Source organism: Neomonachus schauinslandi, chromosome 11 (assembly GCF_002201575.2).
Source record: "Neomonachus schauinslandi chromosome 11, ASM220157v2, whole genome shotgun sequence".
Taxonomy (NCBI): Eukaryota; Metazoa; Chordata; class Mammalia; order Carnivora; family Phocidae; genus Neomonachus; species Neomonachus schauinslandi.
Window position 1 is genome coordinate 9,027,163 of NC_058413.1, and position 15,500 is coordinate 9,042,662.

The 15,500-nt window shown below is 54.9% G+C and overlaps 3 protein-coding genes across 6 annotated transcripts; 2 read left to right on the plus strand and 1 right to left on the minus strand.

Annotated features, from left to right (window-relative positions):
• The first annotated feature begins 209 nt into the window (after positions 1 to 209).
• On the plus strand, positions 210 to 11,487 carry NXF1 (nuclear RNA export factor 1). The gene is made up of 21 exons (XM_021685492.2): positions 210 to 339; positions 2,733 to 2,916; positions 3,133 to 3,286; positions 4,252 to 4,335; positions 4,442 to 4,546; positions 4,643 to 4,723; positions 4,840 to 4,909; positions 5,054 to 5,142; positions 5,270 to 5,377; positions 5,525 to 5,634; positions 7,451 to 7,487; positions 7,786 to 7,854; positions 7,935 to 7,990; positions 8,103 to 8,210; positions 8,313 to 8,371; positions 8,487 to 8,602; positions 8,721 to 8,763; positions 9,339 to 9,411; positions 10,131 to 10,313; positions 10,941 to 11,001; positions 11,121 to 11,487. Exons 1-21 carry the CDS (start codon positions 312 to 314, stop codon positions 11,157 to 11,159), a joined length of 1,857 nt encoding a protein of 618 aa, XP_021541167.1. The 5' UTR covers positions 210 to 311; the 3' UTR covers positions 11,160 to 11,487.
• A 3-nt stretch (positions 11,488 to 11,490) lies between these two features.
• TMEM223 (transmembrane protein 223) lies at positions 11,491 to 13,550 on the plus strand. Its single transcript, XM_021685494.2, has 2 exons — positions 11,491 to 11,908; positions 12,298 to 13,550. The coding sequence occupies exons 1-2, from the start codon at positions 11,611 to 11,613 to the stop codon at positions 12,588 to 12,590; spliced, it is 591 nt and encodes a 196-aa protein (XP_021541169.1). The 5' UTR covers positions 11,491 to 11,610; the 3' UTR covers positions 12,591 to 13,550.
• On the minus strand, positions 12,743 to 15,432 carry TMEM179B (transmembrane protein 179B). Of its 4 annotated transcripts, none has more exons than XM_021685493.1 (5): positions 15,290 to 15,432; positions 13,850 to 14,037; positions 13,631 to 13,765; positions 13,382 to 13,460; positions 12,743 to 13,182 (listed from the first exon to the last, which is right to left on the minus strand). In XM_021685493.1, the coding sequence occupies exons 1-5, from the start codon at positions 15,383 to 15,385 to the stop codon at positions 13,021 to 13,023; spliced, it is 660 nt and encodes a 219-aa protein (XP_021541168.1). In that variant the 5' UTR covers positions 15,386 to 15,432; the 3' UTR covers positions 12,743 to 13,020. The 4 variants fall into 4 exon arrangements, with proteins under 4 accessions (XP_021541168.1, XP_044775082.1, XP_044775084.1 ...); XM_044919147.1 differs by having other exon boundaries at positions 13,382 to 13,463; positions 13,676 to 13,765; positions 15,290 to 15,414; XM_044919148.1 differs by having other exon boundaries at positions 13,078 to 13,182; positions 13,377 to 13,460; positions 15,290 to 15,414.
• Between the last annotated feature and the right edge of the window lie 68 nt (positions 15,433 to 15,500).

Below are 15,500 nucleotides of genomic sequence, written 5' to 3' on the forward strand. Positions count from 1 at the left end.
CCGAAGAAAGGCGGCGGGGCGGGCGGGCCCCAACCCTGGGGTGGCTGGGCGAGCGCAGGTCTCTGGCGGGACCAGGAGCGGTTGAGCCTCGCCCCCAGCGCGGCTGCCAGCCGAGTGCGCACGCGCAGAGGGCCGCGCTCCTCAGGTGGCACCGCCCACCACCGGGGTACGTCGGCGGCGCGCGACGTATTTCGCAGGATAAATGCGGTGGCGCCGGGCGTAGGAGCGCTTCGGCCGGGGCGCTTTTGGGCGTTCGGACGTTTGGTGGCGTTGCGGCCCGCGCCTGAGCCGGCCCTGCTTCTCGCTGTGCCATGGCGGACGAGGGGAAGTCCTACAACGGTCAGTGCTGGCTCTCAGGGCGGGGAGCGAGATGATCTGGGGCCCAGTGGGCGGCGCCGGCCTAGGCCGCAGCCCCGGGGCGGGAGGCCGCGAGAGGCCGGGCGTCCGCGGGGGGGCGTCGGCGGCGCGGCCCGGGGGCAAGGCCCCCCGCGGGCCCGGCCGCACTCGAGGCTGGGAGCCCGACGTGTTGACGCGGGAATCCTGGCGTTGCGAGGAGCTTCGGTTCGGAGCAGGCGGCCTGGCGGTGGGGTGGCGAGATTCCTTTGAACTTTGTGGGTGGTTGATGCCTGTCAGTTCAGGTTGGCGGCCAGACTCTTCCTTTAATGTGAGTCGGTGCCCTTCTCATCGGCTACCTGTGTCCTATTTTCCACCGCGTCCAGTCTCTTGCCCCGCCTCCCCTGCGGCCTTGGCTTTGGCTTTAAAATTTAAACCTCCATACCAACGCGCTGTATCCGAACACTACGCAGGGTTTTTGTCCAGAGGAGTGGTTAGGAGCACATGACAGCTGAGGTTTGAGTCCTAAGTTGTCTTCCCCAAGCTTGAGTGAATTCCACTCCCAGGCCTCATTTTTCTATTTTCCTAAGAAGGTAGCGATTGTATTTATTTCCTAAGTTTGGCCTTGTGTATGTTAAACGAGTTTATTCACATCAAGTGCCTGGAGCATAGTGCCTGGCCCTGGAGAAAGTTCTCTGTGTATATTAGCTGTGCCTGCTATTCAGTTGTTTGTTTGTTTGTTTTTCCCCTATGGTCATTTCTTAAGGTTCGTTGTTTGTAGAGTGCTAGGCATGAGGCAGACCTTTTTGGGAGTCATAGACCTTTTTTTTTAGAAGCCATTCCTACACTCCAGAGGATTCAGAGGGTCCTGTCCCTGGAGAGCAGTCAAGGACAGTTGGCTAAGCTCCCTAGTTGCCACTAGAACCTGAATCTTAGAAGTTGTCTCCTGAGTTAAAAGGCATTTCTGGGGGTGCCTCTGTGGCTCAGTTGGTTCAGTCAGCATCTGCCTTTGGCTCAGGTCTTGATCCCAGAGTCCTGGGATAGAGCCCCATGTCGGGCTCTCTGCTCAGTGGGGAGCCTGCTTCTCACTCTCCCTGCTGCCCCACCTACTTGTGCGCTCTCTCTCTCTAGTAAATAAATAAAATCTTTTTTTTTTTTAAGGCATTTTTGGCCAAGGAAATAAAGAGCCCACTCCCAAAACTTCAGGGTGTCAGTTTGAGAACAAGAATTTTTTTTTTTTTTTAAGATTTTATTTATTTATTTGACAGAGACACAGCAAGAGAGGGAACACAAGCAGGGGAAGTGGGAGAGGGAGAAGCAGGCTTCCCGCGGAGCAGGGAGCCCGATGCGGAGCTCGATCCGAGGACCCCGGGACGATGACCTGAGCCGAGGGCAGACGCCCAACAACTGAGCCACCCAGGCGCCCTGAGAACAAGAATTTTAAAGAGGGACGGCTGGGTGGCTCAGTCAGTCATTGGGTGTCTGCCTTCGACTGAGGTCATGGTCCCGGGGTCCTGGGATCGAGCACACATCGGGCTCCCTGCTCTGCGGGAAGCCTGCTTCTCCCTCTCCCACTTCCCCTGCTTGTGTTCCCTCTCTCATTGTGTCTCTGTCAAATAAATAAATAAAATCTTTTAAAAAGAAAAAAAAAAGAATTTTAAAGAAGCCCCCAAAAAAAGTTTTAAAGAAGCCCTTAAATTGATTATATTTATAACTGTATGACGTTTGTACTCTGTAGGCAAAGGAAGCATTGTTTGCTGAAAGCTGATGTGATCATTGTGATTGATTGATTTTAGGAGATGTGAGAGAGGTCCCCATCCAGATTTTGAGAGGGGTTAAATAGATTTGGGAGGCCAAGAGCAAGCAGATTTCAGGTGACTTTTCAGTTGCACACTGAGTCCATATTCTGCTCACACTTCCACATTGTGCTTCTCTTCTTTGTAAGTTCCAGTTTCTGACTCATTTTCTTAAAACCCTGTGTTGTCTTCCAGTAATGTTTTCCTCATGCTGCCATGCCACAGAGAGTGTTCTCTCTCTCAACAGACAGAAGTTTGCGTGGAAGTGGGCTTCGTAGTTGGTGTGTATGTCATTCTATAGCACAGGCTGCTGGAGCTGTGATTGCCACAGCAGGGTAGCTGGACTAGCAACGTGTTTTCTTTTCTTTCTTTTTTTTTTTTTAAGATTTTATTTATTTATTTGAAAGAGAGAATGAGAGAGAGCACATGAGAGGGGGGAGGGTCAGAGGGAGAAGCAGACTCCCTGCTGAGCAGGGAGCCCGATGCGGGACTCGATCCCGGGACTCCAGGATCATGACCGGAGCCGAAGGCAGCCGCCTAACCAACTGAGCCACCCAGGCGCCCAGCAACGTGTTTTCTAATTGATGTCGTTTTTAACCCCAGAGCACGATGACCGTGTTAGTTTCCCTCAAAGAAGAAAGAAAGGCCGGGGTCCTTTCCGGTGGAAATATGGTGAGGGGAACCGTAGGTCTGGAAGAGGAGGTTCTGGCATCCGGTCTTCCCGCCTGGAGGAAGATGACAGAGATGTGGCGATGAGTGATGCCCAGGATGTTCCCCGAATACGACAGTAAGTGACCAGTTGATCTGGTTTGATTTTAGTGACCCATTTATTTATTTAGCTCTCTACTGCCCACACCATTTCTCTTCCCACCTGTACAAGTGAGAATGCCAGGGCCAGCTTAATGGGCGAACAGTCTTAGCTGCAGTCCTGACAGCAGTGTGGGAAGCCTTTGAGAAGACATTCCTAGTGTTTGTGGACATTTTATTCTCTGCTTCCCCACAGCAACCCCTATCCTTCCCGACCCAACCGTCGAGGTGACAATTGGCATGATCGAGATCGCATTCATGTTACTGTGCGGAGAGACAGAACTCTTCCAGACAGAGGAGGGGCTGGTACCAGTCAGGATGGGACCTCGAGAAACTGGTTTAAGATTACAGTGAGTGTGTGGGGCACCTGGGGGGGCTCAGTCGGTTAAGTGTCTGTCTGTCTCTTGATTTCAGCTCAGGTCACGATCTCAAGGTCATGAAATTGAGTCCTGTGTCATCTTTGTGCTGGGCATGGAGCCAGCTTGAGATTCTCTCTCTCTCTCTCCCTCCCCCTTCCTCTGCCCCTCCCCCATTAAAAAAAAAAGATTACAGTGAGTGTCTGGGGAAGTAGATGCTGCAAGGGAGAGAGGGGGCTGGGCTCAGAGTGAAGGTCTTTACTTTTCACACGACAAAATCAATCTTTTCAGCTGTTTTCTCCACAGTCAGGTGTCCATCCTTTCTCCTAGAACACCTAAGAGCAGGTTCAGGAAAGGCATAGAAGAGGACAAGCAGGATTGGGGGGGGGGGGGGGCACCATCTAAAGGAAAACATGATTAACTGGTTGGGAGGTAGAGGAACTCCTCTGAATGTCTCCGTGTGGCTCAAGCCGATCATGGGGCTTGGGATCTCTTAAGTTCTCTGAGGGTCGGGCCAGGTCTGAATCATATCTTGAAACTTTTAGAACCAAAAAATTTCATTTTCGGGCGCCTGGGTGGCTCAGTTGGTTAAGCGACTGCCTTCGGCTCGGGTCATGATCCTGGAGTCCCGGGATCGAGTCCCATGTCGGGCTCCTTGCTCAGCGGGGGGTCTGCTTCTCCCTCTGACCCTCCCCCCTCTCATGTGCTGTCTCTCTCTCATTCTCTCTCTCTCAAATAAATAAATAAAATCTTTAAAAAAAATTTTATTTTCTTGAAGAATACTAAGTTTAAATGGACAGAAAGGAGGAGGGTAAGGAGTCTGACTTGAGTAAAAAAACTTTTAACTGGCCCTTCCTTCAGGAAATGTTGTGAAAGTTGGCAGAAGATGTGAAAGGAGCGCTAGATGCGTCTGATGGTCAGCTTTCGTTACATATTGTTCTCTTCTCTCTCTCATCTAGATTCCTTATGGCAGAAAGTATGACAAGTCATGGCTCCTGAGTGTGATTCAGAGCAAGTGCAACGTCCCTTTCACCCCCATTGAGGTGAGAGAAGGCCTCTGTGGCTGCTGGGCACCAAGGAAGGCGAGGGGCCAGCTGGACCAGGGGCCCTGGGCTCCAAGTCTCATGCTCTTGTTTCCTCTTTGTGCAGTTTCACTATGAAAACACACGGGCCCAGTTTTTCGTGGAGGATGCCAGCACCGCTTCTGCGTTGAAGGCCGTCAACTATAAGATTGTAGATCAGGAAAACCGAAGGGTGTGTATAAAGGGCCTGGCTTGGCTGGGGGTAGGTCTTGATCCTGCAGCTTAGGCTTCCCTGGGATTCACCCTGCCCTCCGTGTCTTCCCTGTAGATATCCATCATCATCAACTCCTCTGCCCCACCCCATTCGGTACAGAACGAACTGAAGCCGGAACAAGTCGAGCAGCTAAAGGTGAGTCAGGCTCCTGTCACGTGTTTCCGCTCCAGTCCTCCCACTTCTTGCATCCACAACCCTCCACACAACCCAAGTGAGCCCCTGACCCCCAACCCCTTTTCTTTCCCCTGTAGCTGATCATGAGCAAACGATATGATGGCTCCCAACAAGCGCTTGACCTCAAAGGCCTCCGTTCAGACCCAGGTAGGACCAGTAGCAGTCATTCTCAGGGAGGTGGAGGCAGAGGGGGATCTGTCGGGTGGGGAAAGTTCGAGAATGGTTTGGTACGAACTCTGACCTGGGAAAGCCCTCTCAGATTTGCCTTTCCTTCCTTTCTGCTTCCTGAAGACTTGGTGGCTCAGAACATCGATGTCGTCCTGAATCGCAGGAGCTGTATGGTGGCTACCCTGCGAATCATTGAGGAGAACATCCCTGAGGTGAGGCCTTTGTCCTGTTTTGAGACGGGAGGAAGCAGGGTGCGATAGGTAGGATGGGGTCGGGAGGCAGGTGTGTCTCTTAATTCTTTGTTGGCGGTGCTTCCTCTAAACTTTTCTCTGTCCATAGCTTTTGTCCTTAAACTTGAGCAACAACAGGCTATACAGGCTGGATGACATGTCCAGCCTTGTGCAGAAAGCACCCAACCTGAAGATCCTCAACCTCTCCGGAAATGAGGTGAGACCTGAGGGCCTGGTTGTGTTGTGGGCGGGGTGAGCAGAGGGCTCGGGCAGGAGGCTCGAGGAGGGTGTTTCGGGGATGGGGATCTTGCTGGCTCTCCTTACCAGGATCTCCTGCCCACTTTTTCTCCCCACCTCTCTGCAGTTGAAGTCTGAGAGGGAGTTGGACAAGGTAAAAGGGCTGAAGCTGGAAGAGTTGTGGCTCGACGGAAACCCGCTATGCGACACCTTCCGAGACCAGTCCACCTACATCAGGTCAGTTGTAGCCTCTGTCTCCCCTCCCGGGGACCTTCACCCCCCGGGAGGCTGAGCTAATGCACCCTGACCAGTGCCCGTCTGCAGGAGATGTGCAGCCCTGAGCTGGAACCACCTGTCCTTTGGGAGGATCACATGTTCCTCCCTTCGTCTGTCCGTGTGTCCCAGCTTGGCCCCGAGGTTTCCTTTCCTTTCTTCTCACCTGACTACCTATTTGCTGTTCTGTGGTCTTTCCTCTTCCCAAACACAGCCTTTTCTAGAGTCTCCCAATCCTACTGTTCCAGGAAGGGCATTTCCCGCTTTCTATCACGACCAGGGCGTGTCTTGCATATATGTCCCATACGTGGATCTGCCTTGTGCCAAGAGCCTGGTATCCCTGGGCCGAGAAAGGCCTCCCTCCCTGGGACTTGCTGTTGATGGGCCTTCCCTTCTTTGTCCGGTGCTGGCCCCTCTTGCCGTTTTGCCAAGAGGGACTCTTGTCACAGTCCACGTGCCCAAGGCCGTTGCCTGGGCCTTCCCCCTCGTGCTGAGGTTGAGGCCTCCTCGGAGCTGGTGCCACGCACTCTGTCTCTCTTGCCCAGAGCTGTGAGCTGGGCCCTCCCTGGAGAAGAAACCTGGGTTCCCCAAGCCATGTGACTAGAGCCGGGGCCCCGCCAGCAGGCGAGGGAAGCCCAAGGCAGGCGCTGGGCGTGGAGGCCATGGGGGCATAGACTACTGAGGAGACACAGAACTGACCCTCTCGGGGGGGCGCTGCCCCGCCCTCACTTGCACACCTCACATCGCCCTGCTTGGCCCCGGAGGATGGCTGGTTAGCCAGAGACGGGTAAGATTCCTCAGGGAAGGAACAACCTAAGACAGGCACAGTCGCAGAGGGGCCATCAGGAGAGAATTTGGGGGCCAACAGAGGTGGGGCACAGACCCTCACCCCCCCCAACTTTGCAGGGGCCTGAACCCTCACCTCTTCTGAGGGAGGTCTCCTGCCCCCATGGCTGCTTCGCTTCCCACGCCCAGCTCAGATCGGGACCCAGGTAGCAGACAGAGACCTGGCCAACAGCAACTGCCCTCCGGCTGCAGCAAGAATTTGTTTTCCGTCTGTACCTTGGACCACGGGGAAAGGGGCAGCTGAAGGAAAAGGCTGTGTTGGGTGTCTTCTTCCCTTTTTTCTTTCTTACTTCCCTGAATGCCTCTTTGCCTTATAGTTCTTTCGCTTTTTCTTTGCTTTTTCTTTTTACTCTCTACTTCTCTCTGTCTCCCCATCTCTCCCTTGCCCCAGCCCCATCCTGCCTTCTCTCTCTCTCTTCTTTTCCTTCCTTGTCTTCTTTCTTCACCTCCCCTCTTCCTGAACCCCCCGCCTTGCTCATCTCCCTGCCCCAACATCCTGTGCCATCCCTGTGGTGTGTTCTGGTCTTGGCCACGGCCAGACCGGCAGAACTGATGGATACCTGTTGAGGCAGCGGAGCCCCTGGGCTCCCACCCCATTCCCTCCTCCCGGGGCTGCACAGGTGAGTAGGTGGAAGGTAAGGGGGGCAGGGAGGGGAAGGAGGTCCTGGCTTAAAGCCTGGGCTGGGAGTGCTGCTCTGTGGCGCTCGGGTGAGGCAGCAAGAAGAGGGTCAGCCTTCAAGGCAGTCATTTCTGGGTGCCCCGGGTGAGGTGGGGAGTGGGGCCTCTCTCCCCAGAGCTCAGAGGCTGGGGAGGAGTGCGAGGACAAGCAGGATGGGGTGGGCGGTCCCTTGGGCTTTGGAATATTTGCTCCTAGAGCAGCTCAGGAGGCACGGTGGCTCTGAAGCATCACTCACTTCTGTCCCGTTCTTGACAGCGCCATTCGAGAACGATTTCCCAAGTTACTACGCCTGGTAAGTCTGTAGCTCTTTAAATTCTTTTCTAATGAGCATAGGCTCTCCCACCCAAGAGCTCTTGCCTCGTGTGTGTTCGTATGACCGTTAATTTGGAGACAACGAAGACCTTTGAGAATCTGGCAAAGGCTATAATCCTCCTCAGAAAAAGGCCCGTCGACAAAAGTTGCCTCTGTCGGGATTCCTGGATCTTTTCCGTGTGTCCTTGACACTTGATCTCTGACCCCTCATTCCTAGTTTGCCCATCTCATTACTCATCCAGCCTTTTCTCTCTGGTTATGCTGTCGACTTCCCACAGGACGGCCATGAGTTACCTCCGCCAATTGCATTTGATGTTGAAGCCCCCACAATGTTACCTCCCTGCAAGGTAAGAAGGGGGCAGCGCTAGAACTCTTGTTGGGAGGAGAGGATTGGATACGTGGTCCTGATACCCGTGTGTGATTCCAGGGAAGCTACTTTGGAACAGAGACCCTGAAGAATCTGGTCCTGCACTTCCTGCAGCAGTGAGTATGCAGGGCCCCCCCGAGGCTGGGGAGCAGTGGGTGGGTCCCGGCACAGCTCCCTCTGGGGAGCCAGACCCGGGAGCTCAGACTGTCCCTTTTGTGTTCTGCACAGGTACTATGCGGTGTACGACTCTGGAGACCGGCAGCGGCTCCTGGACGCCTACCACGACGGGGCCTGCTGCTCCCTCAGCATTCCCTTCACGCCCCAGAACCCTGCCCGGTGAGTGTCCCCGGCCACAGCCTGCCCAGGACCATGCAGGCGAGCACCTGCCAGCTCACATCCTGCTCTGACCCCTGCCTCCTTTTCCGCTTCTTCCTCTAGAAGCAACCTGGCCGAGTACTTCAAGGATAGCAGGAATGTGAAGAAGCTCAAAGACCCGAGTAAGTGTGCGATGTGAGCAGAACAGGGTGGGAGAGGGGGGCGGGCGGGCGGGACTCGGTCACGGGGCTCAGGAGCGTGCAGCAGCCCCTGACCTTGGGTTTTCCTCTCCCACAGCCCTGCGGTTCCGGCTGCTGAAGCACACACGTCTCAACGTCGTCGCCTTCCTCAATGAGCTGCCCAAAACTCAGCACGACATCAACTCCTTTGTGGTAGACATAAGCGCGCAGACAGTAAGCACCTGTTTCTTGCCCACAAAAGCCGGAACTGAGGAAGGGCAGTTACGAGGCCTGGGGGCCTGCGGGCTCTGGCCGGGAGCCTGTATGGTGACAGACGCCTCTTCTCTTTCAGAGTACGTTGCTGTGTTTTTCTGTCAACGGGGTCTTCAAAGAAGGTAAGAAGCTTTGGAGTCCCGAGTTTGCAGAGTGGGCCCTCCCTCAGCGAGATTTTTTTTTCTCAGCACTCTCAGCTACCTTCCTTCTCTGTCCCTGACCTCCTCCTCTTCTGCCCCCAAGCCACCTTCATGAGGCCTCCCCTCCCCACCCCATGTCTGGGAAATGGGACAAGCCTGAGGATTAGGAGGACACAGACTCTGAGGTCAGGCAGGTCTGGGCTTCCATTCCAGCCTCGGGCCCATGGGTCTGTGGGCAACTTACATTATCTCTGGGCTTCGAATTCTTTATTTGTAAAAGGGGGTTGGTAAGAGCCATCTCACAGCCATGCCGTGGGGAGTCAGCGCAGCGCCTGACACGGGAGCTGACGCACGGGTCCTCTAGGTGGGCTAACGCTGGTGGTGGTTCGCCCTGCCCTCCGACACTCCTCTTCCCCTCTCCTCCCCTATACACACATAATCATCTGTCTGGTCTGCTTCGGTTGAGTTGTATCCAGTAGGACCAGGATTGGAGAAGCTTTTAGTAAACTTGAGGTGTAGCTGATTCTAAGAGGTCGTTGCTGTTGTTAACATTACAGTGGACGGAAAGTCTCGGGATTCTTTGCGAGCCTTCACCCGGACATTTGTCGCTGTTCCTGCGAGCAACTCAGGGTGAGTGAGTGGCTTACCACATGGGGTCCCAGTCCCAATCCGTGGCCAGTATGTGGGAATTGGTGGGGGGATGCGAAGGGGGAGCCGGTCCTCAGGAAATGTTCAGAATTTCAGGAGGAGGCTCTCACAGTGGTGGTGAGCTCGGCTCTGGAGTCAGACTGTTTGGGTTTTTCATCTGGCTGCACCACTTCTAGCTGAGAGCAGGTTTCCTCATTGGGAAGCTAACATAAGCTACTTACTTCTTTGGTCTATTGTGAAGATCAGTGGGAATAAGAACTTCCCTGAGTTGGGGGAGAATATGTAACTCTAATGTTGTTTGGCATCTGCCCCCATACATGGGTTCTTAGGGGCGTAAGGTGCGTAAATGATAAAAGGTAATGAGCAAGGGGCGCCTGGGTGGCTCAGTCGGTTAAGCGGCTGCCTTCGGCTCAGGTCATGATCCCGGGGTCCTGGGATCGAGCCCCACGTCCGGCTCCCTGCTCAGCGGAGAGCCTGCTTCTCCCTCTCCCTCTGCCTACTTGTGCTCTCTGTCAAATAAATAAATAAAATCTTTAAAAAAAAAAAAAAAAAAAAGTAATGACCAAGAGTGGGGAGGGGGACTTGGTGGGTATTGAAAGAATCAGTTAAGTGTAAAAGTGTCAAGTGTGAGAACAGGAATAATGTTGGGAAGTTGAGGTTGGCTGTCTGTCCAGCTGTCTAAAGTGCTTTTTGTCCCGAAGGCTGTGCATCGTGAACGACGAGCTGTTTGTGCGGAATGCCAGCCCTGATGAGATCCAGAGAGCCTTTGCCATGCCTGCACCCACCCCTTCCTCCAGTCCAGTGCCCACCCTGTCCCCAGAGCAGCAGGAAATGCTGCAGGCGTTCTCTACCCAGTCTGGCATGAACCTTGAGTGGTCCCAGAAGTGAGTACTGGGCATGTGTAGGAATAGGGGTAAACAGAGGTAGGAGTGGAAGTGAATAATGAGTGCTCCTGACATTTTAAAAGCCAAAATTTAGGGGTGTCTGGGTGGCTCAGTCATTAAGCGTCTGCCTTCGGCTCGGGTCATGATCCCAGGGTCCTGGGTCTGAGCCCCGCATCGGGCTCCCTGCTCCGCGGGAAGCCTGCTTCTCCCTCTCCCACTCCCCCTGCTTGTGTTCCCTCTCTCGCTGTCTCTCTCTCTGTCAAATAAATAAAATCTTTAAAACAAAACAAAACAAAATTTATAAATAAGGCCCATAAAAAAATTTGGTCTATGCCTAAATCAGCATAGCAAAATTTTTATATACTATTCTGCAACTTACTTTTTTTGCTTATCCCATGAATGTCTTTCCCTATCATTATAAAAATTACCTTAGTCTTCTTGATAGCTACTTAATATTCCTTTGTATCCAGTAGACCAGTGATGAGACATTTGGATTTTTACTAATTTTTCATTTGTAATCCATAGTGCAAGAGTGTATGTAATTGTTGGCACACATGGGTGAGTGTTTCTCTAGGATGGATTGTGAAGTGGCGTTTAGTGAGCAGGGTGCTCTTCCCCCCACTCCAGGTGCCTTCAGGACAACAACTGGGATTACACCAGATCTGCCCAGGCCTTTACTCATCTCAAGGTAAGTTTTGGGAATTCAGTAGCAAGAAGACCAGGGATCTCTGGGCCTTGAGACGGTCAAGCCAGCTGGGGGGAGGGGGAAAGGGACTGGCTCTACTGTCCTTTTCTTTTTTTTCTAAGGCTAAGGGCGAGATCCCAGAAGTGGCGTTTATGAAGTGATCTGTAGCCGTGCCCCAGAAGAAGCCCCCTGTAAAATAGCCCTTGGATATTGATGTCTCCTTGTCGTGGCTGTCGGCTCTTGTCTCCTCCTCTCTGGCCCCCAGGCCACCCCGTGACTGTGACCGAAGAGGGAGGGCTGCTGGATCCCTCTCCTCACCTGCCTTCTGGAAGACTTCTGGGAGACTTCCAGGAGATTGAGCCTCACTGGTGCCAGGAAGCCAAAGCTTACTTTGTAGAACTGACACTAAACTCCCTCGAAGGATTTAGGTGCTTTGTGTACTTAACCCCAGAACCCGCCGTACTTTTTAAGATAAAGAGTGATATTGTATTTTGTGTCACGGTGCTACCTTGCTTTTGCCTCGCCCCTGCTTGCGGGGCGGAAGGCCTCTAAGCTCGGGGGCGGGGCCGCGGGCCGGAAGTCCCGCCCCGGAAGCGACGACGTGCTGGGGCCATGGCGGCGCTTGGGCGGCGGTGGACTGTGCGGCTGCTCGCCGCGCTGCGGCCTTTGCACGACGCGGCTCCGTCACGGGACGTGCTGCTCTTCCAGCACGAACGGGGCCGCTTATTCGCCGTCCTCGGGCTGTTCTGCGCGGGCCAGGGCGTCTTCTGGGCGTCCCTGGCCGTGGCAGCCTTGGCCCGACCCCCGGCCCGGGCGCTGCCTCCAGACGCGGAGCCCGCAGACCGCGGCCGCTTGGACCTGCGCTCCACGCTCTGGCGCTACGGCCTGGCCGTCGGCTGCGGCGCCATCGGTAAGGCGTGGGCTGGCTTCCAACACGGGGACGTGGGGCGGCTGGACACGACCCTCCCTGCCCCGGCAAGGACAGTGCGGGGCTCCCGACCCTCCGGGCCGGGCCACGCTGGAGTTGGAGGCCCCTGAGCCAAGCCCTCGGACAGGCCTGGGGTGAGGTTTGCCTCTCACTCTGCGAGCTTGAGCAGTTACACCGCTCTGACCCGTCTCGCCCTTGAAACGGGGGTGTACGTGAAGGTTGTTGGGGAGGAAGGACGAACACAAGAGCCGGGTAGAAGAGGAGCTCGGTAAATGTTACTATCACAATTTTTTAAATTCTGGGCCACTGGAAAGGTTGCTGCTTAGCTCTTCAGCAAAAACCCCTCACCGCAAACTTTGGTCTTCCTACAGGTATCCTGGTACTTGGCGCTGGTCTTCTCTTCTCCCTCCGTTCTGTGCGTTCAGTGATGCTGCAGGCTGGAGGGAAGCAGGTGACCCTCACCACTCATGCCCCCTTTGGCTTGGGTGCTCATTTCACCGTCCCTTTGAACCACGTGTCCTGCATGGCCCACCGTGGTGAAGTCCCTGCTATGTTGCCTTTGAAGATCAAAGGCCGGCGCTTCTACTTCCTCTTGGACAAAGCTGGACATTTCCCCAACACAAAACTCTTTGACAATACTGTGGGTGCCTACCGCAGCTTGTGAAGGAACCACCTTGGGTCGCTCACCTCTCCCAGAGGGGAATAAAAACTGAACCTTGGAGATGGGGTGACAACCAAGGGCAGGACACAAGGGGGCCCAGGGTTCATGAGCAGCAAATAAAAGAGCAGTCATCCCAAGGGCAAGGGACAGAACCTCTGACTTTTGTTCCCTATCTGTTTAGCTCTGTCCTCCCATCCACCTGCCTACAGTGCTTTAACACCAAGAACTCAGTACCAAGATGAAGGAAGAAAGTAATATAATATTCTGGTACAAAAACAGCTGTAGGAAGAGAGGTGGAGGGGGCCTATCATCATGTTTCCCTCGTGGAGGGAAAACAGGCTCCCAGCATAAAAAGGGCCATGAGGGGGCAACAGGATTGTAGGCACTTGGGCACAAGAGTCTTTGGCTGCACGAAACGTTCTTTGGTTACTCCTCAGGAATGGGAAAGGCGTGGCCCAACGAGAGCGTCTGTCTCAGAGCTCCATTCAGGGTCGCCCCGCTCCAGAGGCCGGTATGGGGCGGCTTCGGACTTCCACTGCACCACCTGAAGCACCAAGACCACACACCACAATACCAGATTCACCCAAGAAGAGGTCTGTGGGAGACAGGAACAGGAGTGTGAGGAGTGTGGCCATCTCAAACCCAGTTCCACCCACAAACCACTATTCTCTGTTCATGGTCAGGTTGAAAGCCCTTCAGCCTCTCACTGGAGAGCACCCTTAACAACTACAGGTGCTTATAGGAATCTGTGGGTCCCTGGGTTTCCACCAGTCTTTCATATTCCAGGACCTCACTTCAGCATTGTGTAGGTTGGAGTAAAACTGCAGGGCGGTTCCAGGGGGTGTCCATGGAAGTTTCTGGGCTTCAGAGCAGCTGTGAGGTCAAAGAGATGGTGGTGAGAAAGGGAGGATATACTCCGAACACACCCATGCCCAGGTGCCCTTCAAGGTGAGAGCAACTGACAGGACAGAAAGGGGGTTATAACTCCCCTCTGCAGAGGGAAGGCAGTCAGCCCCAGCCGGGTTCCCTCCCTCTCCCATTACCTAATTGTAATGTTCAAGGAGATGATGGATTTGCAGAGAGAACGGGTGCCAAATCGAAGGATACAGGCAGCCACTAAGACCAGGAAGATGGCTACAGCTGAGATGACCAGTGCAATGCGGAGCCCTATGGGACCTCTATGAGGACGGGGAGAGTAAGCCTTGTGGTTGAGGTAGGACTTCTCCCAGCTCAGCCCCCCACCCTCAGCCTAGGGCAGTCACCTGTGGGAGTCCTCGATGCAGCTGCTGTAGACCCAGAAGAGCAGAAGCAGGAGACAGTAGAGGGCCAGGAGGCCAGAGACCCCCGCCACAAAGTAGCAGAGGGATGGGGCCGAGGGTTGGGCTAAGGCCGGGGAGGAGCCATTCAGGGCGGCCACACCATACAGGGGACAGCGGCCACTGAAGGAGCCCTGTGAAGAGAAGCTGCTGAGTCCCACCTAGATTTCAGGTTAGAGCCTCGGCGCAGGCTCATGGCAGGTGTGAGGGATAGCCTAGGAGAGGGCTACCCTAGGAAGTTCTCCCTACACTGTCAGTTCCTGTTTCTGGGCCAGTACGCTGATGGAGAGGGCCTGCTGGGGAAGTCAAACCTGCGGTGGCCACAAGGATCAGGAAATAGGCGGTGGTTATAAAAGATAGTGAGCTTCGGAGAGGCCTCACAAGTTCTGGTCTCCCCTCTGCAGAAATCCTAGAGTAAAACCAGAACTTGTGTAACCTTCGGCTGTCTCTGGTGTTTTCTCGTCTATTAAAAAAAAAAAGTCCTAACCGGGGCACCTGGGTGGCTCAGTCGTTAAGCATCTGCCTTTGGCTCAGGTCATGGTCCCAGGGTCCTGGGATCGAGCCCCACGTGGGGCTCCCTGCTCGGTGGGAAGGCTTCTCACTCTCCCACTCCCCCTGCTTGTGTTCCCTCTCTCGCTGTGTCTCTGTGAAATAAAATCTTTAAAAAAAAAAAAAAAAAGTCCTGGGACGCCTGGGTGGCTCAGATGGTTAAGCATCTGCCTTCGGCTCAGGTCACGATCCCAGGGTCCTGGGATCGAGTCCCGCATCGGGCTCCCTGCTAGCCTGCTTCTCCCTCTGCCGCTGCCTCTCTCTCTCTCTCTCTCTGACTCTCATGAATAAATAAATTAAAAAAAAAAAAAGGCCTGATAGTGCCTACTTTATAGGGTTACATGAGCCTGTGTTTATGAACACGACTGCCTGGCTGGGGAAACCCTTGGGCTTTCCGTGGGCGTCTCCTACATGGCCGTCTTGTCATTCACACACACTGGGCTGCAATCCTGCGGTAGCCTGGTCATCTCCGCTACACTAAGCTTTATTTCCTGGCGGAGCTCGGCACAACAGTGTCTGATTTAACGGATGAAGGCAGGGCCTGGGCCGAATTCTGCTGCAGAACCAGTGTGAGGTTATGCAGCCGGAGCCACCAGGCCGGGCTATGTCTGCCGCTGTCAGTCACTCCTGAGGACTCGTCCTTTCGGCGAGGAAACGGCTGTGAAGCAGAACACCGGCGGGCGGAGCCACAGAGCGCGATCGGCGCCGATGCATCCCGGCCGCAGACCGGCGGCCACCCGCTCCCGCGAGCAGCGCGACGGGACCAGCCCGGCCCGGCCAGCAGAGCCAGCACCCCCGCCCCGCCTCCCCGACCCCACGGCCGGCCCCGCCCCGCACCTGGGTCCGGGTCAGCGTCGCGGCCGCCACGGCGCCGCACAGGAAGGCGGCGGTGAAGAGCAAGAGCTCGAAGCGCTGCAGCCAGGGCAGCGCCATGGCACCCCCGCCACCAGGAAGGGTCGCCGCGGCTGCCAACCGCCCAAGCCCCGCCTCATCCGGCGCGACCCACGAGCGCGGAGACGTCACTTCCGACACGGGGCTTTATTTACAG